The sequence below is a fragment of the Nyctereutes procyonoides genome, unplaced genomic scaffold (assembly GCF_905146905.1).
Source record: "Nyctereutes procyonoides isolate TBG_1078 unplaced genomic scaffold, NYPRO_anot_genome, whole genome shotgun sequence".
NCBI lineage: Eukaryota > Metazoa > Chordata > Mammalia > Carnivora > Canidae > Nyctereutes > Nyctereutes procyonoides.
The window spans coordinates 6,157,407-6,185,370 of record NW_026575148.1 but is presented as its reverse complement, the minus strand read 5'-3'; the positions used below and the strand labels follow the sequence as shown (position 1 = coordinate 6,185,370).

The 27,964-nt window shown below is 33.7% G+C and overlaps 1 protein-coding gene across 1 annotated transcript in view; it reads left to right on the top strand.

The window, feature by feature from the left end:
• KIAA0825 (KIAA0825 ortholog) overlaps positions 1-27,964 on the top strand; it is a 391,927-nt gene that overhangs the window by 47,410 nt on the left and 316,553 nt on the right. The window contains exons 3-5 of the mRNA XM_055312867.1: positions 3,556-3,687; positions 15,168-15,330; positions 18,303-18,972. Of these exons, the coding sequence (XP_055168842.1) occupies positions 3,557-3,687; positions 15,168-15,330; positions 18,303-18,972 (964 nt within the window). The 5' untranslated portion in view covers position 3,556. The remainder of the gene's footprint in view (positions 1-3,555; positions 3,688-15,167; positions 15,331-18,302; positions 18,973-27,964) is intronic.

The window sequence follows — 27,964 nt, the reverse complement described above, 5'->3', positions numbered from 1 at the left end:
ATACAAAAACTTTGGTGAAGTCTTCACAGTCAAGAGATCTCTAGGAATTAACATAAGTTTTGAGTTAGATTTTGAGAGGAGTGATAAACATGAATTGACAAGAGAAGTGTTAGGATTGGAAAATGTTTCAAATGAAGACAGATAATGTAAAATAAAAGATTAAAAACCCCTTGAGAGCAGGCATAATTTTTTAAAAGTATTTTTCCTAAATACATAGTTAAAACAAAGCTCCACAGGCCCAAAAAGGTGTCACTCAGACCAAGTTTCCAAACTGGGTTTAACACCCAATCTAATTGCAATTTCAAATTCCACCAGAAATGTGGCCTTAACTGGTCAGGAAATTTTTCTTTTCCTCAATGCCAAGAAGCCTCATCACCTGGGTCCTCTCCATCCCCTAACGAAAGATGAGGTAATTTTCATAAGACCCCTAGCTATTTCTCCTAGGAAACAACCCTCCTCTGGAACATTCCTTTTCTCTTACTAATAACTCTTGTGCCCCCACGCTGTTCAGTAATATCCTTCCATTTTGTAGAACTCCTGACAGTGCTTCTCTATTTTCTAGATGAAGTGCTGCTGATTCATAAATAGTTTAGCAAAGCCAGTTAGATCTTCAAATTCATTTGGTTGAATTTTGCTTTTTTAACATGTATAAAATAAGTACTAACTGCCAAAATATAGGAAAACACTAAGTATTAGGAAGAAAATATTAACTGTAGTCTAAATATCTAGGGATACCCATTTTAACATTTTGGTTAATATTTCCACAAAACTATGTTTTGTATGCAATGATTCATTTCTCAAGAGACCAGATACCCTTAAATTTTAGAACCAAATAGATCCAGTTCAAATTCTACTCCTCTAACACTAGATGACTGCTCTGTAACATGTGGATTTTAGTTAATCTCTCTGGGCCCACATTCCTTTCCCTATAAATGAGGATAATAACTATTTCATAGAGTTATGAGGATTAAGGAAGATTATGTATATTAAAGTAGCTTGTACATAGTAGATACATAACAAATCATATTGCTGTTTAAGCTGAGTTCTGTACCTATTATGTTTTGAATATGTAGTATCCGAACCATTGAGGCTTTATAGTATTGACAAATTAAGACAAGTCTGAACAGAGTATTGATATATAACTGCTTTTATTAGAGAAGCTAACTACAAATTATTTGCCAAGTAATTTGAGAGTAATTAGAGAGGCTAACTACAGAGTATTTACCAATAGATCCTTATGTAATTCAGAGGTTAGGATTTCTAAGAGTGCCTGGGTGGCTCAGTTGGTTAAGCGTCTACCTTCAGCTCAGGTCATGATCCCAGGGCCTTGGGATAGAGCCCTGCAACAGTTTCCCTGCTCAGTGGAGAGCCTGCTTCCCCCTCTGCTCCCCGCTCCTGCTCTCTCACACTATCTCTGTCGCTGTCTCTGTCTCTCTCTCAAATAAATAAATCTTTTTTTTAAAAAAGTTTGAGCTTTCTACAAAACCCTCAACTAATCACTTTTTTCATTACAAAAATGAAATTTTATCTTCTTGCAACAATTTCTGAGTGGCTTATGATCTGAAGAGTTGAACTACGCAAAATTATTTAAAAACATGGAAATACAGAAGCTGAATTCATTATTAGTATTATTGGCCTTTGGGTTTAGAAATGACTGTTCTGATAATAGCTGTAACTAGTTGAGCTCCTAGGGAGATAAGAGGATCTCAGACTCACTGGTTATATGGAAATCTTAAAGTTTTGGTGCCCTAAGGATGTATAACTTTCAAATTAGTATTTATTATGATATAAGTCAATATTTGTTCACAAATGAGAAATTATACCTTTTACTGTAAAATATTTTGAAGGACAATCTATGAGTATGAAGATTGTGATATTTTAAAATGATGTTTGTGATTATTCTGTATTGGGAACTAATTACTTTATAAATGACAAACCTTGTGATGTCATAGACTTTTATGGTAAAGTGTTTAGTTGGGTGTTCCTTTTTAAAATAAAATCTCTGAGAGAAAAATAAAAGCTTTCTCCCAAGACTACTTCATTGAAGTTCCAGATGATGCCTATGAGAAATGTTCAGCTCTTTCATTATAGAATAATAAATAAGCTGAATTTCTTATAATTAAATAATTGAAGATGAGGAAATCCTTTAGTGTTGTTGCCTCTACAGAACTTTTTTTTAAGATTTTATTTATTTATTCATGGGAGACACAGAAAGAGAGTGGCAGAGACACAGGCAGAGGGAGAAGCAGGCTCCATGCAGGGATCTTGATGTGGGACTCAATCCCCAGACCCAGGATATGCCCTGAGCCAAAGGTAGATGGTCAACCGCTCAGCCACCTACGCGTTCCTACTCTACAAAACTTTTTAGACAGTTTTTTAAATACTTTGTATTTATCCAGACTAAAACCACATTCCCCACAAGCCTTTTTCTTATTAATATTTATTCCATGTACATTTTTTATAATATATTTAAATTTCTCATTCATTTATACTGTTAGTCATTGTATATTTTATAAGCACTATTTTATGTCCAAAAATAACATACCTCTAAGTAAAACAGTTCACATTCTGCCCATCTCCATCATTTTTAGTCTATCCTGTTTCCCTGCTTTACTTTTGCTCGTGGGACTTCTCACCATGTGATCTTTTATAAAGTATACCTGCTCATGTTTTGTTTTGTTTTTTTTTTAATTTTATTTTTATTTTATGATAGTCACACACACAGAGAGAGAGGCAGAGACACAGGCAGAGGGAGAAGCAGGCTCCATGCCCCGGGAGCCCAATATGGGATTCGATCCCGGGTCTCCAGGATCGCGCCCTGGGCCAAAGGCAGGCGCCAAGCCGCTGCGCCACCCAGGGATCCCTGCTCATGTTTTCTTAAAACAGATAAGAACTCCATGAAGGCAGGGACTTTGGCTTGTTGCAAATACATCCCAAGCTTCTGCAGCAGTGCCACTTATGTATCAGACATTCAAGAATATATACAGACTGACTGAATGAATGATGTGATAGTGGGAAAATGCGTATCTTTCTAGGAAGAGTAGCATATGTAATATTTAGTCTGTTATGGGTACTTAGGTTGACAGGTGATAGAGGAACTCAAGGAAATTTTGCCTTTTTCACATATAAATAGGGCTAGGGGATGACATTTAAAATTCAGAGGTTAGGATTTCCAGGTGAGTATGTTGACAGGAATGAAAGGAAGGTGTTGAATTGTTGCTGCCACCACCCTTGTTCACAGTGGTCTAGGAGGCTTTGTGATTTCCTTTTCAGCTCTTGGTTACAGTGAGAAGCAGCAGGATGTTTAAGTACTCTCTGAGGGGTGCTGTTTTGTTCAGGTTTCAAACCATAGAGAAGTGTGAAAATTAGGTCACACCTCATGAAAATTAAATAACAAAACACTCTGCCTAGTTTAATAATACCCTAGTTTTCCTACTGCTGTATTTCTTTTTACCTATAAGTAAGAATTACTATTTTTGGTTTAGTATCACAACTTGAGGGGTTTTTTTTCTTTATTTTTGAGGAACTGACATGTTTTTTATTCTTATTCCTCAGAATGGATTGTGGAGATGAATATTCCCATAATTCTTTTGACCTACATTGTCTGTTAAATTCATTTCCTGGAGAATTGGAATTTAAGCAGATCTTCAGTGACATTGATGAACAGATAGAACAAAATGCTGCAAGGTAAATATTGGTAATTATTTAAAACAAGTTGGTTTCATATTTCATTTACACATACTTTACCTGGTCTAGTTTTAGTATTTCCTACTCCGAGATCATTTTAGGCTTAGTATCATTAATTCTCCTGAAAAAAATTGATCAGATCCTCCCCCTTAGAATTTAACATGTTTTTCTTTATCTGATTAGTATTTTAAATAACACTTGAAAATAGAGGCACTGTCTTCAAATAGATAAAATAAAGCTTATTGAATTACTATTAATTTCTTAGAGTTGCCAACATTGAAGGCTTGGATTTTCATATGTTTAGCATTACATATCCTCTTGATAGATAAGCATAGAAATTAAAATTTTGAAATTAAGGTATTAAAATAAAGTGGTATAGTATAAGGCCACGGATTGCTTGAGTTGCCGAAAAGAGATCATGAAAAATATATTTTTTTATGTAATGTTTGTCATTATAAGTCTCCTTACTTGTAAGGCTAGAGACTCCATAGAGAGTTGCTATGCAAAGTTGGTCTTCATTACCTGCTCCAAAAGCTATGCTACCAAACATGAAGAGTGGCAAGAACAGCTAAGTAGCTTGCCATTTATTAATACATGTTTTTTGATAGAAAGGACTTTGTCTTTATATATGTTTGTCAATCCTAGGGTCCGTCATTTCACTTATTTTTATCCATTTAATCAAAGGTTCCAATACTTTACCTCAGGTGGATTTTAAATATGCAAACTACAGTAAAGACTTCTAATGTAGAATGATATGTAGTATTTCCTTTTTAAAATTTAGGGTATAGTTATACTGAATTGTCAAAGAAACCAAACCAAGCAAGTGAAATGTTCCTATGGGTTTTTTTTCCCCCTCATGTTTTATTTTAATTTTATTTTTATTTTATGATAGTCACAGCGAGAGAGAGAGAGAGGCAGACACAGGCAGAGTGAGAAGCAGGCTCCATGCACCGGGAGCCCGATTTGGGATTCGATCCCAGGTCTCCAGGATCGCGCCCTGGGCCAAAGGCAGGCGCCAAACCGCTGTGCCACCCAGGGATCCCTCCCCTCACGTTTTATATAAGAATGCAGTCATTTTTAAAATAAATAAATAACTTAAATTCAAATGAAAGCATGATGTTGGGGAATTAAAACTAAAACAAAATTTCTCACCCCAGACATTCTCTCCATGAAGGCAGAAGAGAACAAAACCAATTCTATTATTCAACAGACATTAAACCAGAATGCAATGCATATCACAGGCATTCTGCTAAGAGATTGTAAAGATGGAGCTAGGAATCTCATCCTTTTATATAACGGAGTAGAAACAACCTGTTACAAGCTTTTTTCAAGATAAGTGATAGCTAGTCCTCAAGTAGAGGATTTGGTAGCACATTTTTCACATATAGTTCATCATAACTTTACCTGTGTTAAAGGATACCTGTGTTATCTTGAGGAGAAACACATTTCTCATATCTTTATGACAAGATGTGATTTTGGAGATTGGAACAAAGCATGCACTGAAGTTAGGCTCCTACTCTTGGGCAGGAACTTCAAGCCAGGGAACCATCTCCCTTGGTTGTTTGCATTTCGAAAAGATGGCTTTCAGGTTCTTGAGAAAGATAGTCCTGGGTGAAAACGCTAACAAAAGGTCTATCTTGTCTTTTAAGGGATACATTTCATAGAAATGAAAAAATTCTTAAAATTATTAATTTCTAAGATACGTTAAGAAAAAGGAAGAGAGGGAAATCTGTTCCCTTCTTTTTTTTTTTGTTCCCTTATTTTCAACAGGGAGAATTAAGGCTCTTATTTTTAATTTTCATTATATATGTGTGTGTGTGTGTGTGTGTGTGTGTGTGTGTGTATATATAGTATGCACATACACACACATGCACCTACATATACGTTATGTATGTTTATGTATTTTTTTAAAGATAATATATATATGATTTAACCGTACTGAAGACTGAGTTATAATTTATATATAATATAAAATAACCATATTAAACTGCATATTTACATAATTTATATATTATATATTAATATATTTTATGGCACAATCTTTAACCCAAAGAAACTTATAAATGAAAATAATATCAGCTTAAATATATTTATAAGTCATTTATCTAAATTCCAGAGATGGTTATATTAAAACAAATTTTAAATAATTTTTGAGAGGTAACCTGTCTTCCTAATCACATTTAGGCTTTTTCAAAACAAAACAAATCATTGAACCCTGATGCTTTTGTTATAGACTACTTCGTTTTTATTTGCTAAACCATCTGTAGTTAATTTCCTACCCTACCTGGTCAATAAGAAATCATGCTTAGAAGTAAAACAGTGATTAAAATATTGTACTTTGCATTCATAAGTTGTTATTTAGGTCAAAACTCAGATGTTATTAAAAAGAAAATATGACATGGAATATAAGAATATAATTTTTAAATTAAAAATATTTTATTGCCCATATATTAAAACAAAGCTAGAACAGAACCACCTCAAGTGACCATTGATCTTCACGAGGGATAAAATAAGGGAGTAGCAGTATGTGCTGTACGCTACATTTAGAATAAAGCCTATTTTTCATCAAATTCAATTATGTTTTTATTATACTCTAGAGAATAAACATAATAGTAGAGGGTGTATATATTTTTAAGAATAAAATACTGAATAATAACCATGGTTCAGAAGAATGTAAATCATTTATGTACTCATTTATTGCCTTCTAACAGAATAGCTTTTAGAAAATTGTATGTCATGACGAATCAGTTATGCCACACTTACACTGCAGTAGCTGAATTACCTTTGGCATTTTTGTATTCTAACAGTTCTATTTATCTCTCAATGGTGTACATTGAATAAGTAATGAACATCTGTATGATATGGGTTTACCAGATACTTTTTAAAGGAAAAAACATTACTGATTCATTTTTAAATATGGTATTTTTCCTTACCCTTAAATTTTTAAAGTTGTGTTTCTAGCAGTGACCCTGGATTCTAAGTGTATATTCCTTCCCTCTTCTTAATATCATCAGGTTTTATGAGCCACAGGGTCTTTTGCTTCCCCAAAGCAGTGATTCACCAGAATGGAGTAGAGTGCCCAGAGGTCAGTGAACTTTCTCCTGCCCTTCAAGAGAGGCTGTCCTTCTCTCAGACCATTTTCCCTTTTACGTCGTCATTTCCATTCAAGTCAGAGCTAGGTGACTCTTAGGTCTGACCGTGGAACTCAGTGTTGGCAAATCATTTACTTTTAATACATACCAGAATTGGTAACCAGAAGGTAAATAATCTGCCGAAGAGGAATACTGTGTATGTTGTAGCCACAAACTCAACTTAGTTCAGTAACTGAAAACTGCATAGGGCATTGAAATATTTTTTGAGCTAAATGGAACTTAATAGTTGAACTAGATACTGAGGTGTACAAGTTTTATTGGGATCAAAATATGACATAGAATGATTTTCTTAATGTTCAGTTGGATGGATACAACTGTATAATTGAAAGTTTATTTTACCATTCCGTTCTCTAAATACAGTCTTTGGGTGTCTCTCAGGACCTAAGTTTTGCTGGTACTGGTACAGGATTACTACTTTTTTTTTAACCTAAAGAAAAAACAAGAAGTGTTACCATGGATTACATGTGTCTCAATCCAGGAGATGGGAGCAAGGGTGGGAGGCATTAATTTTAAATTGTCATAGAACGTTGGATACATGGTTTCTATAAATTTAACCATGCTTATCTACAGAGCATATTCCATAGATTACATTTACTTTTCACATAATGCTTATTTTTTGTGTGTGTTTATATATGAAATTTGGGGGAGGAATATTCCACATGATGGCCTAAAGCTATTGAAAGAAGTAACCAAAAGAAATCTTCAAATAAGCTATCAATTTAGGGCTTGTCATGGTAGAACCACAAATCTGCCAGTGGGCTCACACCTTCACATTAATATATTATATGGCCATAACAAATTATATAAAATGAAAATTAGTGATTTCAGAGACTGTACTGAGTGTTATTATTTCTGGCAATATGTTGGCACTTATTTAGTAATAACAAGAGGATGCAAGTTAATAACTTCTTTTTTAACTTCAGTGTTTGTACTTTTGTGTTTCTTTATGCTTGTGTATTTCCTCTCACCAAATTCCTACCTGTTCTAAATTACTGAATAAGACAAGGCTACCTGGAAAGAAACCTGAAAGGTTTCCTCATCTGTCCTTGAACCCAGATTGAGACTTAGGTGCTTTCCAGTTTCCCCTCTCCAAACCCTCCTGGTATTGAGTATTTCCTCCCATACCCCACTCCTTTTGTCTTCCTCAGAATTGATAATGCTTCTGGGCAGATAGCTTCCTGGGCCGCAATAGCTCAGCACCCTAAACTTTGCCTGACCCCATTTAACATAATCCACTTTTTAAATTTATGCAATCCTCCCAGGGAAACTTTCAACCTGAAGTTCACTGATGCATGCAGGTGGGAATGGAGGTGTAAGGGAGAAGGTGACAAGCCACTCTGTTTCATGGTGGCCTATGGAGCCACTTTCTTGTCACCATTTTCTGTCACTATCAGCTCCATTGTTTGAATGTCTGTGGTGTTCCTATGTTGTGTGTCCTCAATGTTGCCCTTAGATATCCACTTTAGGAGCCTGAGGAGTAGTAGTGTAAATTGTGGGACCAGTATCTCCATTAGATGATTATTAAATGATTCTTTCAAGCAATATTTGCATTGTAAGTGTCTGACATTTTTTCAAAGTACAGTTTTTATTTTTATATGTGTTAGCTTCACCTGTTCTTGCTCAAATTATCTATAAGGCAAAAACAAATTTTTATTTGAGGATATTTTTAAAGAATATTATTATAATTATCTGTTCATGCGAAATAAAAGGAAGAAAGTCTCTGTCTATTTATAAGTTGTTATGATAATAAAAATGTAAATAGTAGTATATTAGAATTCCACACTCAATAAGATTGATCCAACAATAGTTAGGCCACTATTTCCCAAGGAGGATAGTAGTTACTTGGCCCCTGGAAAGTAAGCCCTCACTTCTGAGGTAAAAAACCAAGGATACTTGGTGAAGACCTGGCCCAACTCTGAGGGCAAGAAGGGAAGGAGATACTAAAGGAGAACTGACTGATAGCAATGAGATGTGCATTCAGTGGCTGGCTCATCTTTCCTGTCAGATAGTTGATACCTTTGCTAATCACAGTCCTAGTACCAGAATGTCATGACTAAGAATATCTTTCTATGAGATGGTGTGGGAGCTGAGGGGCAGGTAGAGGGGATTCTAAAGTGGGGATTATTACTTCCTTCATGTCTACTTTAAAGCCTTCAATTGTCCAACACTGCCTAAACAGTCCTGGCACAAAGTAGGTTAGAAGATAGTCAATAAATGTACATTAGGCATGGTTGTTAGGCTTCTGTTGTGTCTGCCTTATCTTTAGCTAGTGAGAAGTTAGATGAGTAGAATGTGATAGATGCAGCTGTAATTAAATGCCAAATTTCTTTTCCATTGAGTATTTTTACATTATAAAAGTAATGCATACTAATGGAAAATTTCTGACAGAGAAATGCATATATGAGGAAAAGTTCAGTACAGAAGAGCAGAGATGAGGAACAAGTTCTCCTCTGACCCTTCTAGTTTTATTTTCAGAAGTAACCTATGTTCATAAAGTATTGCGTAACTATCCAGAAATAGTCTCTGGATATGTATGCATGCACCCAAAAATATATTACCTTTTTTATACAAATGAGAACTAAATGATGTGCTGCAATTAGATTTTTTTACTTAATATATCTTTAAAATCTCTCTAAAATTAAATCTCATCTTTTAGATTTCACTTGTTTGGGGTGCAACAATTATTACATTATTTGCAGCCTTCCTGCCATTATTTGAAACATACAGGCATGTGTGTATCTTTCCTTCCTTATGAGAATTTTTTTTTCCTTATGAGAATTTATCTACGAGATACTTTCTTAGAAGCTATACACTTAGCTGTTGCAAAATTGTTCTCTAGCAATGCTAAACCTGTCTTCTGTTCCGTAAGGCAGGATATGAGAAGGCATTCTATATGGCCTGCCTCTTCACAATATGACCATTGATGTTATTAAAACCCTCAATTTGTAATGTTTAGTCAAACCTATTGTCTGGCTTGGAAGTTGGGGGAGTATTTCACAATTGAAATTTTTCTAAAGCACTGTAGACTTGTAGGTTGGCATACCCTCTACACTGGATCTGTTTCTTGAAGCAGTCTGGACCATTCAAGATCCTGTCTAAACTGCTGTTGTGAGGATTGGTAATACAAAGCAACAAATAAGAGGGTCCTAACTCAAAAGTTTCTTTCTTACTATCATCCTCGTAGAAAAACTGAACAAAAAGTAGATTAACAATAGATAGGAGTTTTGGGGGGACTATTAATATATTTCATATGAAAGATAAGAAGAACCTGAACCCAGTCTTCCACAATAGGAATGGAAAGATTTAAAGAGATAGTGTTAACAGGTTTGGGTGTTGAGGATGTTTTTCCTTGAAAGTATACTTAAGGACTAAAAACTCTTGAAATAAAAGGCAATTTGGCATAAATGTTTAATTTCTTGCTATACTTTTTAGCCATCAAAGTAGTTTGTTTTATGAATCTTTTTCCCAATCTTTTAAAAAACATTATCCAAAAATATGTTTGTCTCAGGAAAATAAGTTTTTCTTTCATGGCTGACTTATACTTTAATTACACACTAATTTTTTATACAGTAGCCCTCTCATCTCTGTTTATTACCTGTTAATTCCAAGGAATTTTAGTAATCTGGTTAGATAAGCTGGACTTAGGTAAAAACTGGAAAACTATATATCTCACAACTATTTCTTTGTGCTTTTAAACATGTGATAGTAGGGCAGCCCTGCTGGCTCAGTGGTTTAGCACTGCCTTCAGCCCAGGGCCTGATCCTGGAGACTCGGGATCGAGTCCCACGTCGGGCTCTCTGCATGGAGCCTGCTTCTCCCTCTGCCTGTGTCTCTGCCTCTCTCTCTCTCTCTCTCTCTCTCTCTCTCTCTGTCTTTCCATTTCTCTCATAAATAAATAAATAAAATCTTTAAAAAAAATGTGATAGTAGATTGCAAAAGCCTTTTCCTTACACCGAATTTATGTTGTGGGTAAACAGTATAAACAGGAGCATCAAAAAATAGAAAATTAAATTTTTTCTTAATATTTCAATTTCCCATACTGTAAAAATAATCTCTACCTTGACACCTCTATCCTGATTTAAAAAAAAAATAGAAATTCTGACTTTTCATGAGAACATATATAAGTGTTTTCTACAATCTTCACATCAAAAAGTTCTTGTGATTTCCCGTGGTGAACATACTTTTTTTCCTTTGAACTATTTTGCGGTTGAATAATAAAAGATTGTATATTTTAAATCTTGAAGGACTTTACTTTTTACAATAAAGTTTTTAGATTTTAAAAACTTCTCTTGTCTTTAGATTTTATTTTCTCTTGTCTTCTCTTGTCTTTAGATTTTATTGTCTTCTCTTTTTTCTTAGTTCCTCTCTCTATGCTCAGCTACACCAGCCTGATTCTAATAGGCTCTTGTGCTGTTGGTCTTTAATGCCAACATATTTAATGTGTTTAGCTATAGGACATCTCGGTCCTTTTGAAAGTAAGATAATGCATATGTACATACACACCTACATACATGCTTAAATATACTTATGACTGTAAAGATAAACTATTCTTTATTATCCAAATAAATACTATTTTAAAGTGATGTGGCAGTAAGATTAGGTAATCACTAAATTCTCACAGATCAGGTGTCAGGGAATTCTAAGGACATGATCCCATTAATTTTCTTAGCATCAATATCCTTGCCTATAATCTCCTATTCTACAAGTTTTCTGTACCTTCCATAGGCACATTTAGCAGATCCCTCCTATGTACTCCCTTAGCACTGTACACATCTCTTACCAAGTCTTCATGTAACATAGTTGTTTATTTACAAGTCTATCTCTCATTAGAATTCCTTTAGGGATAGGACCATGTCTTCTTCACATTTGGATCCTTAGTATATATCACAGTACCTGCCACATATTCAGCATTCAGTTAATGCTTATCGAACATGTCTTCATTCAGTAAGTCGTTTTTACACTGAGGTACCCAGGAGTGAATGTTGAATGAGAAAATTACCACAGATATCCTTTAAAAAAGCATACTGCATATTGCATTTTAAAAATGGTTTTTATAAATTGATTTACACACAGCCTGTCAGTAATGCATCGACTTGCACACATCATTAACTTGGATAATTCAGAGTCATTATAATTAAGCACATTGGGTTCAAATTTATTAAGAAATGTTGAGACATACGAAAAGGCATAAAGAGTATTATGATAAACATTCATGCACCCACCATTCAGTTGAAGGAATAAAAGAATACCAGTACTGCTAAGGCTCACTATGTACCTATTCCCAATCTCAACTCTTTCATCTCCACCCTGGATCTGATGATATCATTCCAGTACATTTCCTTACACTTTTATTACCTATGTTTGTACTCCTGAACAAATATATACTGTTGTCCTTTTTTTTTTTTTTAAGATTTTATGTATTTATTCATGAGAGGCACAGAGAGAGAGGAAGAGACATAGGCAGAGGGAGAAGCAGGCTCCATGCAGGGAACCTGATGTGGGATTCTGTCCAGGCATTCCAGGATCACGCCCTGAGCCAAAGGCAGATGCTCAACCGCTGAGCCACTCAGGTATCCCAATATGTGCCGTTGTATTGCATATTTTCAAACTATTATAGAGATAGTATCATACTGTGTGTATCATTTGTACCTTTTCCCCTCAACAGGCATGTTGTTAGATTCTTCCATGTTGATAACTTAATTTCTCCTTCATTTTCATGGCTCTGTTCCACTAAATGAATTAACTATTTAATAGTTTTCATGTTGATGGACATGTTAGATATATTCAGTGGATAAAGTTAACAAGATGCTTTGAAAAGTTTTTGCAAAGCCAACTAATGGTGTGGATTAGGGAATTCAAACTATTGAAGGAAGAGATTCTACATCTATTTTTAGGCTGTTTACATTTTTGGTCTAATGTTTGGGATCTAACAATAAATGTATTACTTGGATTTCTATTTGTTGAATTATCTTGGTTATTTTCCATCACTGACCTTGCTAAAGAAAATTTGAAGCATCTTACAGTTAATCAGAGGACACTTAAACCAGAATAAGGACAGGTACCATGTTATTTCAGAAAACCTAGCCTAGGATCTTGTAACATCTACATCTAAAGTTACATAGACCTTCTTCCACCCAAGATTACTATTGCCCATCAGCAATATTATCACTACACATACATGAAAATAATCTTACCTTTTGGAAGTTGAAAACTAATTTTGACCTCAATTAAGAAAGATAAATTGTCAGATTACATAGCAAACTGACTTTCATCTTAAATTTTGAAAATACTACCTTTGTATAGTAATAGGGCAATAAATCTTTAAACTTCAAAATATTGATCTTTTAAAACAAGATGTATAGACAGTGTTGAATGGCAGAGTGATAAGATATTTAGCCAACTAAAAGCAAAATCAGGAGTTCTGACGTTTAAAATTTTTTGACAAAAATCAGTGATTTTAAAAGCCAGCTCAACTTGTTTGTGTCAATGAGGGAGGTCGTCTGAAATGCAACTGCTCAGTCTCTTTATCGGTGTTTGGACAAATTACTAAAAATATCTAGCCTTCTGAAGGCTTTACCGTATTTATAAGTTGTAGTTATTGGCCTCCACCCAGATTCAGATGTTAGAGATTAGCCTAAAAGCTGAGTCCTGATTGAAACAGATTTAGGTAGATTCAGCACTGAGCCTTTCCAATTCACATTGCTGTAATCTATTAGGTTTCATTGAATGAGCCACATGAGGATGCTGTAATAAAAACCTTTGATAAGGGGTCCCTAGAGTCTAGGTGTATGCTTCAGCTATCGTGTTTCTCAGTCCATAGATGTACTCACATAAGTTAAAAAAAAAATATGCCGACCTCAAGTCAGACTTACAACTGGTATTCCTGAATAAGACTGTCTCATCAGGAAATTGCGTGGCCTGTGGCCTAAGGAGGTATTATTTTTCTTATAAGTTCTTTGTTTTCATGAAAAGACTCTTTGATTCTCAGAATGTATTTGTTTCAAGGTAATTCAGTTTAAATTCACTCATGCTCAGAAGTCTCCTGACAAGCTTTCCTTAAAGTTTGCAGGGTATGTTTTATAGGCAACTTACACCTGATGAATTTTGAAGAGTCATTCATTCATTTGACATCAGTTTTAATAATCAGAGCTTGGTTTCCAAAGCTTAAATAATTCTTTCATATGGAATCTAATATTAATAGCATTAATATTTTCAAAAACAGTAGTAACCTTTTTAGCAACAGATCTTTCTTAATACTATTAAGGGACAAATACATAGCTGTCAATTTTGGGTGAAGGCATTCAGCTTCAAAAGAATTTTCCTGTTTATAAGCTTTCTTGCAGTTTAGATATGCTGCCATCAGGTGGTAGTAATATGTCATATCCATGTGGCTCCACAGATGACAGGTTGCTTAAGGTCACCAGTTTATCCCACAAAGATTTACAATCATGAATCCACAGAGTTTTATATGAAAACAAAAATAACACTATATACATTTATTATTAGAACTAAGGATACTTTGGGTATAATTTTTGAAACAAAAAAAAAGATTCAATTGGGCAGTTTTTTCCTGTTTGTTTGTTTATTTATTTTATTGGTAAATGAAGATTATTATATGCCCTCTAAAAACCTGGAAAATTATAGAAAAGTAAAATTTGAAACATCATATTTCATTTACTTACCCAAAGATAATTTCTATTAACCTTTTGTTTCTTTCTTTGCAGTCTTTTTTTTTTTTTTTTAATGCAGTGTTTAGTATGTTTTTGTTTTTGTTTTTTTAAAGTGGAGTTCTATAGCAAGAAAAGATACTTGGCTATAAAAACAGTGTGTATACAGCATCTATCTTTTACAATTTTTGAAATTACAATGTTTTTGTAACTGTGACATTTTATACTCCACTGATTGAAGTTTTCCATAATTTATATAGCCATTTACCTATTAGTAGGCTGTGTTTATGATCATCAGTCATCAAGAGTATTTTTTAAGAGTATTTTTTATCTGCCTTCCTTCTACTGCCTATCAAAAAGACCGTTATTTCGTTGAATCCATGCTTGATTTTTGTTTTAATACAAAATGATCTCAGAGTAGCTAAATATCTTATATTTTCTCCTTTGTATTTGAAAGGAAACTGCTGGGAAATCTGAGCATTCCATTTTCAATTATGAATGAAAGTATGTAGTCTGTTACTGTTTTCATATCATAAGAATGTTTTATAATATTGTAAATTGTGTGCACTTAGCACATATAAACTTCTCAGGGCATGTAATATTATGAGATGGAACCATTACCTATTTCCTACCAAAATAATTTTTTCATTTCTTTTTTTAGTATAGAACATTGCATTAAAGAAATACAGTCTGAAGTTAACAAACAGTGTCCAGATGTGCAGCTGAGAACAACAACTGACTGTTTTGAACTGCTAGATAATTATAATCCAACCAAGTCATCATCCATTCCCCATGGAGATTTGATAAAATTCCTCAAAACACTGGTAAAAAAAAATAAAATAATAATTTTTTGTTTTATACTGAAGTGGCGTGGTGAACAGGAATGCAGTTCATTCAGTTTCTATATGTAAATATATATTTTAGTGAGCATGTTAACCTGCCATATCTAGGGGTTGTTCTTTTGCTTTGTTTCTATATCCCAGTGGAATCCAGTAAGCTATTGTTTTTACCTTTTACAATGAGTTGTATCAATAAAATGTAGCTTTATACAAATGGAGAGTAAAATTTATAATTCCAGAATGTGTTGATTGGTGTGTACCACACACACTGTCTACCAGAAAAGTTCATATTTATTATATTTTCTGTCCCTCACAACTACTCTTTTTCTCTGCGCTTATTGTTAGGCATAATAATATCACCATTGATTGTATCTTAAGTATCCTCGTCTATCATTCCCTGCAGGCATACCCAGTTTTCTTTCAATCAAGACAGTAATTTCTACAAGACTACTCTTAATTGATGGAGAATTATTACATGGGTCATTCTTTGATACTGCCCACCCTCTATGTGTGGAATGTGTTTGTAGCCTTCAGTGAAAACACTTCCTTTATTACACCTGCAGATACTAGGGGTAGCTAGCTTGCAACAACAGTTTCCCAGAAAAATGGCACAATTGTTAGAAAGCAGTAGGTCTGTAGCTATGGTTTTAATTTAATTTAGGGGGAAAAAAGGCACTATTTTTGTCTAAACATCAAACATTGACTAAGGCAGATGTGGAAAATATCTTGAGGTTGTAGATGGCTGAGGATGACAGAATCAGATGGAAAGTTCTTGGCTATTGTTATTATTGCAGATGTCTCTTTAATGTTTGCAGAGTAATAAAAGGAAGAGAAAGGAAGACTGTGCGCCCTGAAGCCTTATTCTTTTAAGAAAATCCTCTCACCCATTATCTCTTGAAGGTGCAGCCCTGAAGAATAAATATGGATATAGTTATTCCTTTAATTTCTATTAAGAGCCATGTGTATTGAATTTCATTAATATTGATGTAATAATGCTTTCTCACTTAATTAAAAGCAAAGGCTTTTAATTATCTTTTAATCTGTCACACATAAGTCATTCTCTATTCACTGCAGGGCAAAGGCCGTTTTAGTTTTGCTCAAATTCATTAGACTGATAGGGTTGTTCCAGACCTAGGTTTTCTTACATAATTGATCGTGTTATTTTGAGGAAAGAACCACATTATTAAAACAGATTCAGATTAAAACAACCTTATTATCAAGTTTTTACATGCTAAAAGTGTCAATCTTGACAGCCATTTTTATAGCTCTCTTTTTTTAATAGAAAAATTTTTATTTATTAATTATCTAAGTACTTAAATAAGAAACAGAGGTCCTCATTATTGCAGTTACACCAAAATTATTCTTAAATTTAAGTAGTCATACGAAACATGTGTCTTAAACCTCTCATAAACTATTATTCTCTAAATGTTGCTTGATCAAATATTTATAGTTTTAGACTGATTAAAAGAAACCTAAGATAGAGACACTAATATGACTTGGTTGTTTCTTAGAATTTACTATAACGCTGTTGTTCTGAACTCTATCCAAGGACATTTCTTTTCTCGAAGTATCAACAGAGCTAAATAGAGGGTAAAGTGGGATGAGAGAGGGAAAGAGAAACTTCAGAAAGATCAGTGCACTTTGCGGCTCTCTGGAGTCTAGTAGAAAGAACGTGGATGAGAAGAATGAAGCCAGGGATTCATTCTGTTTTGTGCTTTATTGTACGTGACATTTGGAAGGTAACTTAAACGTGTTGCACGTTAGTGTCCTTATCTGTAAATTGGGTTTTTAAATATCTATGTCACAGAGTTTTTATTATGAATAAGCCAGAGACTTGATAGGAAAGTGCTTTTTATATAATAAAATACCATAGAGATATTGGATATTCATTAAATTGGACACAACAATGCTTAGAATTGCTTTAGAGTAAATTTCTGAAATTTGCCTAGGAGTTCATAATTCTGAAACACAGATAATACCTCTGCTATCTTTTTCAATAAGAAATTTCAAAGCCATCATGATTTTATGCCACTTGAATTTTGATTCCAGTTTTCTTACAATCAGCTTGTTGCTACTCAGAGAATATGAACTAATTTCAGTATTAGCTGAAAGAAATAATTAGGAAAGTCAGCATATAAGGAGAATGTGTGCATGTAATACAAACTCCAAAAAGAAAGTAACTTTTTGTCCCTTTACTATTCGTAATTATACCTACCATTGTTTTCTGTCGGCACGGAAAGAATAAAGGAATAATTTTATATCATCTTTTGGGGAATGATTCTTAGAGTATTTTTTTTCCCATATTGAGTTAGTGATCTTTTTGGAGAGAGCTGAAATATTCTCAGATTAATTTCCAAAGTAAAATCTTTCTTAACATGACTCTCAAAAAGGAGCTTAAATGAAAGTTCAACTCTCTTAATATATTAAATTTTAGTTTTCAGGATGGCAGCTGTTAGTAACCTCCAGGCACATACTATATTTAAAGGTCTCTATTTTGTATGTTTATTTGGGATTTTATAAGAATAGATGTACTCATTTGGGCATGAAAGTTTTCTGCCAGGAATTACTTAAGGGCATGATCTTGAATTTATTTTGTCTGAGGAATACATTTCAATCGATGTTTGGTACACGTTTTTATTTAGAAATTTTTAAGCTGCAGCTCAGGTTATATTAGAGATGGATAACAATGAGGCCTGAAAACTGTATTAAGTTTGGAAAGCCAAATGAAAATATAGATCATCACCTGGGTTTACAAAATTTAACAGATCATAAAGCTAACTTTCTAAAATAACTGAATCCAAATGCAAAAAGAAAAAAAAAACAAAAACTTGAAGAGCATTGGAGTATTGATTCTAAATTGAAATGAATTATTTTGAAGTTGTATGACTGTAGAAGTCATTTTTCCTATTACTCTTACAGTGAATCTCATTTCTAATGTTATAATTTACTTTTATTAGCAAGATTTGTTGAAGAATGAACTAAATCAAGAAGAAATGATACTGGATTTACTTTGGGACCTCTCCAGCCACAGCAGCAGTTCATTCCCATCAATGCTAAGTGGAGCATCTTTCCATTTCCTCTCTAGGACTTCTCTTCATTCGGTTGAAGATTATTCTTCTATGGATGTAAAGTCCATATGGGATAATATAAGACTGCATCTTCGACGCTTCTTAGTGAGCAAATTACAAAGCCATAATGAAATAAGCAATTCACAGCACAAGATTTGGTTGAAAAATCAGTGCATACAACAACTCTTGTTTCTTTATCCAGAATCAGAAGTTATAGTCAAATACCAAAGCATACAGAATAAACTGTTGGCTAAACTTCTGCAGAACTGTTTTCCTTCTTACAGCAGAGAATCAAATTTAGACATAATGGTTCATGGATACCAAAGTACAATGCATAAGTTATACTCAATGATAGAAGAGGATTTTAACACACTACGTGAAATTTTAGCTCCATCCTCAACAGTGAAATTCATTAAAGAAACTTACCTGGATACTGTTACAGAAGAAACGGCAAAATTTCTTGAAAATTTTTGTGAGCTGCAGTTCCAAGAAAGTGCTGTCCATGTGATTAAAACAAGCAAGAGCTCCAGCAGGCATAGAGGAGCAGTGCATGCTTTGGGTTAGTGAGTTTTTAAATTCATTTGGTTTAATATGAGCCTTTTGATATCTTTAATTCTCTAACTTTTTTTATTTGGTTGAACTTAATTGCAAATTTGAAACTAAATCAGAAAATAAACGTTACGAAATTTTGTAGTGCACATTTCTCTTATGCATTTCTTTTTCTGTAAGTACAGTAATAGAAGTGCCTTTTTTCCTGTTATTTGAATTATTAAAGATATTGAAAAATGTAAGCCAAAAACGTTGCCAATAAGAGTTTTGGTTTTTTGATTGCATAAATTACTGAATGAAATTGTGTGTATATATAAATACATATATAAAATATACATACGCACAATGTTAACATATACATAACAAAAATATAATTTTTAATTAGTTGTAACTTCCAAAGCTGAAACATTAGAAAAGAATTGTTAAAAATGTGTTGAAATTTTCATGAACTAAAATTGGAGGTTGAGAATTGTATTCTTTTAGTCAGCCAGTTCTAATAAAGAGCTATTATGAAATGGTAACTAGAAAATTCTATATTAAAATTGGTCACAGAGGCATAACATTTTAACTATAGCTGATTTTAGAGGAACTTTTCCTCTAGTATTATTTCTGTAAGAATATACACAAAGAAAGGTGATTTGAAAATTCCTAATTTTATTTAAAAGATAAAGGAGAGGGATCCCTGGGTGGCGCAGCGGTTTGGCGCCTGCCTTTGGCCCAGGGCGCGATCCGGGAGACCCTGGATCGAATCCCACGTCGGGCTCCCGGTGCATGGAGCCTGCTTCTCCCTCTGCCAGTGTCTCTGCCTCTCTCTCTCTCTCTGTGACTATCATAAATAAATGTAAAAAATAAATAAATAAATAAATAAATAAAAAGATAAAGGAGAAAAGAAAGAAACTATTGTGATATAATAAACTTTTCCCTGTCACCATTTTAATTTCCTACTCGTGGAGAAAAAAATCAAGATAAAAAATATTATTTTTGAAAATTTATTAGTTATGCTTTTATGTAAAAACTGTGAGGTATATTTCTAAATAGACGCATAAACTATATTTTTTAAGTGTGAAAGTTGTCATTTGGTGAACTCCTTTGAATTTATGATCACTTTATAAACACTTCCATAGCTCACCATAGTTTTATATACCTTCCTTAATAAAATGCCAGAATACCAAAATACTGTGATATATGAATTTTAAAATAGTATAATATTTTCTCTCATATTTTTTGTTTTCCTCTGGAAGCTGTATCACATCACGGAACAGACATGCATCAGCCAAGTTTAAGTAATGGTAGATAATTTAGAAACATTACAGTTTTACTCAAAGCAAATGGCTTTTCATTTTAATTGTTACATAACTTTTAAATGAATTTTGTGAGTGTACTTATTTTCTAAAAAAATTTATGTTCTCTAAAAGAATTCCTGCTTACTTGTAAAGTGTTTCAACATGAAAGTTTTATATATGCTAAATATAGTTTATAACAGAAGAAAAGATCCATATGGTTGAAAATATGTGTAAGTTGCTATGGAGTCTTTAGGGCTGATATTGAGGTGTTTTCTCATTTGTGAGAGAAAACTATGTGTGTAGGCTTTAACACCAGAATTTGAAACATTTTCTACAAGTCTAGGTGCACTGATCTTTCTCAAGCTCATTTATCTAAACGTTGGTATGAATCACTTGTTAAATGAATGCTTTCCATATGCCAGGCACTGTGCCATATACATTCTTTTCCTTATCGCCCTAATTTCATAAACAAAGAAAGAAGCTTAGAAACATTAACTTGCCCTGGGTCGTGTTGTACAGAGTCAGGATTCATACATAGGTCTTTATGTCTCCAAGACCAATGAATTTAACCATCATGCTTTTGGACCTTTTGTCACTTGCAAAAGAAATTTCAAACAGAACTTTTCAGGTGAGCTACCAGAAAATCAATTCACTTTGGCTCCATTGAGCAACTACCGTAGGCAAGGCATGTAACAGCTACTGCATTGAAGGTTCGAAGCTAGACACAGTAAGGGAAAGAAAACTAAATGAGTAGCTGCTGCTAATGTTTTTAAGAACTGCTAAACTAACTTTTAATGGATCAACTGTATTTTCCACTAATATTTGACTCAGTGACCAAATTTTATTTATTAAGGAAATGCAATTTGAGATTAGCAAAATAATAAAATAGTATTAATACAGTTTTAATTTATATTCCTATTAGAATAAAATCTACATTGACTTGAATGGTGTGTGTGTGTGTGTGTGTGTATTTTTTTAATGCTCACCAAGTTTTCAATATTTTGCCTGAAACTATAGAAAAGATTTTCATTAGGTAACAATAGCTCACATTTATTGCACTAAACATTAATGTGCATTATCTCACTTAATCCTTCTAACCATCCAACAAGGTAGGTGCCATTATATGTTATCTCTATTATACAGTGAGGAAACTAAGGCATAGAGATAGTAATTTGGTCAAGGTTACGGAGTGAAGCCAGGATTCAAACTTAATTTTGTCTAACTGCAGATCCTCTATCACTGTGCCTGACGGAATAGGATATAAATAGCTCATTCTATTAAAAACACTGCACTGAATCCTCTATATTGTTAACTCTAGTGTAGTCATTGTTTTACTTTTCTTTTTTTAAGGTTTTATTATTTATTTGAGAGAGAAAGAGCACAAGCAGGAGGAGGGGCAGAGGAAGAGAGAGGAAATAGATTCCCTGCTGAGCAGGGAGCTCAACGTGGGGCCTAATCCCAGGACCCTGAGATCATGACCTAAGCCAAGGCAGCCACGTAACCATAACCGACTTAGCCATTCAAGGACCCCCATTGTTTTACTTTTTTTCAAAACTACCCCACTCTCTTCCCATCTGATGACTATATAACACCAACTTGAGAGTTCTGCTTATAATTCTTGTTTTGTAATCTGCTGATGTATCTTTGGCAGTGTATGTGTACTAGTCTTTTTTCTTCCAGTTTTATTGAGCTATAACTGACATATAACAATGTAAATTTAAAATACAACATGGGGGATCCCTGGGTGGCTCAGCGGTTTAGCGCCTGACTTCAGCCCAGGGCCTGATCCTGGAGTCCCGGGATCAAGTCCCATGTTGGCCTCCCTGCATGGAGTCTGCTTCTACCTCTGCCTATGTCTCTGCCTCTCTCTCTGTGTCTCTCATGAGTAAATAAATAAAATCTTTAAAAATAAATAGAAAAATAAATAAAATATAAAACGTGTTGATTGGATATACATATATTTTTATAAAATTACCACCACAGCATTAGCTAATATCTTCATCATGTCACATAATTATCATTACTTTCCTGTGATGAACATTTAAGATTTACTCTTAACAACTTTCAAGTGTATAATACATTATTGTTAAGTATATTCACAATACTGTACACTGGATCCTTAGAAATGATTGATTTAACTAGAAATTAGTACCATTTGATCAATATCTTTTCATTTTCCCCCTTTCCCTGTCCCTGGTAACTACCATAATATTTTGTTTCTTTGAATTTTTCTTTTTTCTTTTTTTAGATTTCTCACGTAAGTGTCATTGTATAGTATTTGTCTTTTCTCTCTCTGACTTATTTCACTTAGCATTATGCCTTCAAGGTCCATCCATGTTGTTGCAAATTGCAGGATTTCCTTCTTTCTTGTGGCTGAATAATATTCCATCACATCCTCTTTATCTATTATCCATAGATGGACACTTGGGTTGTTTCCTTATCTTGATTATTGTGATTATGCAGTAAACATGGGAGCATAGATATCTATTCAATATCCTGTTTTCATTTCCCTTGAGTATATACCCAGAAGTGAGATTGCTGATGGTAGTTATATTTTTATATTGCTTTTTAAGAACCTCCATACTATTTTTCACTTTGGTGGTACCAATTTACATTCCTATCAGCAGTGCACACGGGTCCCCTTTTCTTCCTTTTCTCATCAATAATTAAGTCTTTTTTTTTTTTTTTTTTTATGATAACCAGGACCTTAGTTGGGAGGTGGTATCTCATTGCACTTTTGATCTGAATTTTCTGTTGATTAGCAATGTTTGCCATCTTTTCAATTAGGTATTGGCCATTTGTATATCTTCTTTGGAAAAATGGCTATTTAAGTCTGCTAGACATTTTTTAAAAAAAATTTTTATTGGAGAGCATGCATGCATGGGTGGGAAGAGAGACAGGGGGACAGAGGGAGTGAGAATCACAAGTGGACTCTGCCCTGAGCTTGGGCTCGATTCCACAAGCCTGAGATCACAACCTGAGCCAAAACCAAGAGTCCGAAGCCTAACCAATTATGCCACCCACTTACCCCATGCTGGCCATTTTTAGCTTTTGTTGTTGTTAGTGAGTTGTATGAGTTCTTTATATATTTTGGATACTAATTGACTATTAGATACATGGTTTGCAAATATTTTCTCTCTGCTGTAGCTTGCTTTTCATTTTGTTGATTATTTCTTGTGCTCTGGAGTAGCTTTATAGTTGAGTGTAGTCCCATGTAATTTTTGCTTTAGTTGCTTGTGCTTCTGTTATCACATCCAGAAAATCATTGCCAAGACCAATGTCAATGCTTTCTTCTAGGAGAAAGTTTACAGTTTCAGAGCTTAAATTTAAGTCTTTAATCCACAGAGTTAATTTTTATGAGTGTAGTAAGATAGGTCCAGTTTCATTCTCCTGCATGTGACTACCTAGTTTACCCAGCAGCATTTATTTAATCCTTTCCCCATTGAGTATTTTTGGTTCCCTTGTCAAATAGTAGTTGACCATATACATGAGGGTTTATTTCTGAGTTCTGTATTCTGTTCTTTGGTCTCATGTCTGTTTTTGTGCCAGTACCACACTGTTTTGATTTATAGGCTCACAGTATAGCTTGAAATCAGGAAGTATGATATGTCCAGCTTTGTTGTTCTTTCTCAGCATTGCTTTGGCTATTTGAAGTTTTTGTAGTTCCATACAAGTTTTAGGATTATTTTTTCTATTTCTATGAATAATCACATTGAAATTTATTTTTTTGAGTAATATCTACACCCATTATGGGGCTGAAACTCATAACCCCAAGATCAAGGTTTGCACACTCCATTGGTTGAGCAGCTAGATATCCCTGCATTGAAATTCTCACAGAGATTACATTGAATCTACAGATGGCTTTGGGTAGTTTGGATTTTTAAGTTTTAATTCTTTCAATCCATGAACATCCAGTATTTTTCCATTTATTTATATCTTCTTCAATTTCTTTCTTCAAAGTCTTACAGTTTTCAGTATACAGATCTTTAACTCTCTTGGTTTATATATTGCTCAATATTTTATTGTTTTTGGTGCTGTTGCGAATGGGTTTTTCTTTTTTTCATATATATATATTAATTTTATTTATTCATGAGAGACAGAGAGAGAGAGAGAGAGAGAGAGAGGCAGACATAGGCAGAGGGAGAAGCAGGTTCCCTGTGGGGACCCCAATATGGGCCTTGATCCCAGGACCCAGGATCACAACCTGAGCCGAAGGCAGACACTTAACCACTGAGCCACCAGGTGCCCCTTCCTATATTTCATTGTTAGTGTATAGAAATGTAGGTGCTTTCTATATGTTGATTTTATATCCTGAAGCTACTGAGTTCATTGATTAAGTCTAACAATTTTTAGTGGAGTCTTTATAATTTTCTGTATAAGATTGTATCATCTTCAAAGACAATTTCATTCTCTCTCTTTTTTTTTTTTCCTGATTTGAATGCCTTTTATTTCTTTTCCTTTGCCTGATTGTCCTGACTAGGACTTCTAGTATTATATTGATAAGAGTGGTGAGAATGGGCATCCTTGTCTTATTGCTGATCTTAGAAGAAAATCTTTCAACCTTTTACCTTTAAGTATGATGAGAGCTGTGGGCTTGTCACATAGGATCTTTTCTGTGTTGAACCATGGCCCCTCTATACCAAATTCACTGAGAGTTTTTATCATGAAAGGATGTCATATTTTGCCAAATTCTTTTTCTATAAAGATGATCATATGATTTTAATCTTTTATTAATATGGTGTATCACATTGATTGCATATGTTAAACCACCCTTGCATCCTACAGATAAATCCCACTTGATCATTCTGTATGATCCTTTTAATGTGGTGTTAAATTCAGTTTGCTAATATTTTGTTTAGAATTTTTGCATTTATATTTACCAGAAATACTGACCTGTACTTTCATTTTTATGTAGTGTCCTTATCTGGCTTTCCTATCTGTGTAATGCCTAGCTTTGTTAGTTTTGCTTGGGAGTACTCCTCCTCTTTAGTTTTTAATAAACTAATTAATCAACTGATGTCCCATCTTGATAAACTAAGACAGTTTGGACCTATTGAATCCTTAATTGCCTTTGACTTTTCTAGGTAGACTGAGGATTTTTTTTAATCTATAAATAAACCTGTGTATATTTATATCTATATTTGTAATATAGAAAAATATAGAGAGATAACATTACTTGAGTATCAAAAATAATTACAACTTTTTATTATGTATAAGGTTTTACATATGTGAATTCATTTAATCTTTGAACAACCCTTATTATTCATATTGTAAATGTGAGAAAACGGAGACTTATAAAGGTACATATTTTCCAAGGTGCACATAATTATTTTCTAATAATCCACAGAAAGGGAATTTCATTGTTTGCAGTTATTTGGTATATTATTTTGATATGCTGCTAAATTCCATGGTAAAAACTGCAAGGCACTGTGATAATTAGCATAAAAATAATTTACCAGGCACTTTCATATTTTCTTTTTGATTTTAACATTCCTGTGTTCTATGCTCAAAAGTTTTGCTTTTCTTTTTTAATTAATAGTGATTCATAACTGACTCATGATTTGCTTGTGCTTATTAACTCAGAAAGTGACTAGAGGCAATTTTTATGCTATTTTATTTGATTTCGCCAGCTGGTCTTTCTGGTGGTGTGGTGGTCACCTGAGCACTCCATAGTGAGTTCCACCTGCAACCATGCAGCTGGGTATTTATTGATTGATTCAAGTTCTCCAGTGCATGTATTTAAACTGTGGTGACAATCTAACCACTTCCCAAGGAGAAAGTAACAGGCAGATACTAAATTTATTTTATGTAAATTAATCTGTTGATTTGAATTCCACATCTTGGCATTGTATGGTAACCTTTTTTTTCTCTTTGATATTCATATGATTTTGTAATTTTAGTTTCTTTGAACCTTGTGTTATTTTAGTATTATAATACATTTAGAAGTACATAGCTTGTTTGTAGTTTGTTTTGCAATTTGTAGAAAATGATGAAATAATATTAATATAAATAGTATAGAATCTTTGTGATTGGTGATCTGTCCTAGAAAAGAACCATATTATTTATGCAGATACTTTTACAAAGTTTCAAGAGTGATTTAGGAACCAGGATTTCCTCAATAATTCTGGTTTTGTTCTTCTGTGTTCTCATAGTTCCTCTCATAATTTTTGGAGAAATTATAAATTATTTTATAACAGTTTATGCTACAATACAGTGTTTTTTTCATTTTATTTATAAGGCTTTCAATTTTTATTTAAAGTCAAAATAAACAACTTTCATAAAGCTAGAAATTTACCTTTAGTATTTTGGTTATAACCTAACAGCTCATTATCTGGGAAGTCAGGTCCATATTTACACATGGACAGGTGTCATCCACATTTCAAAATAGTGCCCTCCTTATATTGAAACATTTTTTATATCTACATTTGGAGTGGTTAATTGATCAAATTTGTTTTTTAAAATTGTATTTTTTTCGGATTTAAGGAAAGTTACTGCCATTTTTTACAATGTCTGAAAAAGAGAGGATTTGTTTATATGTAGTAAATTTCAGGTATATCAGTCCTCTATTTTATTAGGAAATGATGCAATTAGGAGATTTTATTCATAGGATAAACTTCCTGGTTCCTGTACGTCTTACTCCAAATTTTGGGGAGGATTATTGTTAGCTTGAAAAAGAAAGACTTCAGAGAATAATACATGCCTTTGAATGTTTGGATGGTTTCTAAAGATCTACAATGGGTATGAAGTTGAAACTAAACCGGCATCTAAAGCCCCTTCGCATTCACAGTCCCTTTCTATTTTGTTTAAGGAAGATAGAGAGTGGGGAAAACAGAATCTTTCAAGGGCTGAAAAGATCCTTCAGAGTAAAGACCTTGAAACAAAAATAAAGGTAGACTTCTTGACTAGGGAGGGCTCAGATAACAATTGGAAAGTAGGCCAGTCTTAAAGTCACCCCAGGTTCTCTCCTGCTCCTCTAGTAGCTCTATTTGAGTGATGAAGATCACTCGGGAAAGATTAAGTATCTTGAGGTTAACATGCAAAATATGTACAAAAAGCATTTGTATGAGTATTGTTACAGATTCCAAGCCTCTTTAAAGGACACCACATCTTTTCACCCTGTCATGTGCTCCTGAGACAGAAGAGCTTTGTTAAATCTCTGATGACAATTATGCTTTATAATCCCACACTAGTAGAAGCTGAAATTTCAAATAATACAAAATAGTAATCGGGGAAAAGAATTCATAAAAGAAAGTAATGCCTTTATTCAGTTATTACAAATTCCTTTAATAATGTAGCTTCAGGTTCTGTAGCATTGTTAAATTCTAAAAAATGATTGTGTTTCTCAGTTTTTTTTCTCATCTGCTTTATCATAATTGCCATTTTTAATGAAATATTGGTGCATTCCTTATTAATAATGAACTTGGCTCTCAGAAGGTGAAAAGCGCAGTTACTGGGAGTCAAGGGTGTTGGTCCTGCATCTCCCACCACCTTGTTTTGTGACCTTAGGTAAGTCATTTAACCCCCTCAGTTTGTTGTAATAGATAAAATTTGAGGGTTATATTAGATGATATCTAAGCTCTACACTTTTTCTGACTATAATGGAAATCATTCCAGATTTTTTTTTTTTTATCATTCCAGATTTTATACCTACAATTTGTCTTTGGAATCTGCCACATTTATATTCTCTGCTGACAATACAGATGTGTTAACTGGCTAAGG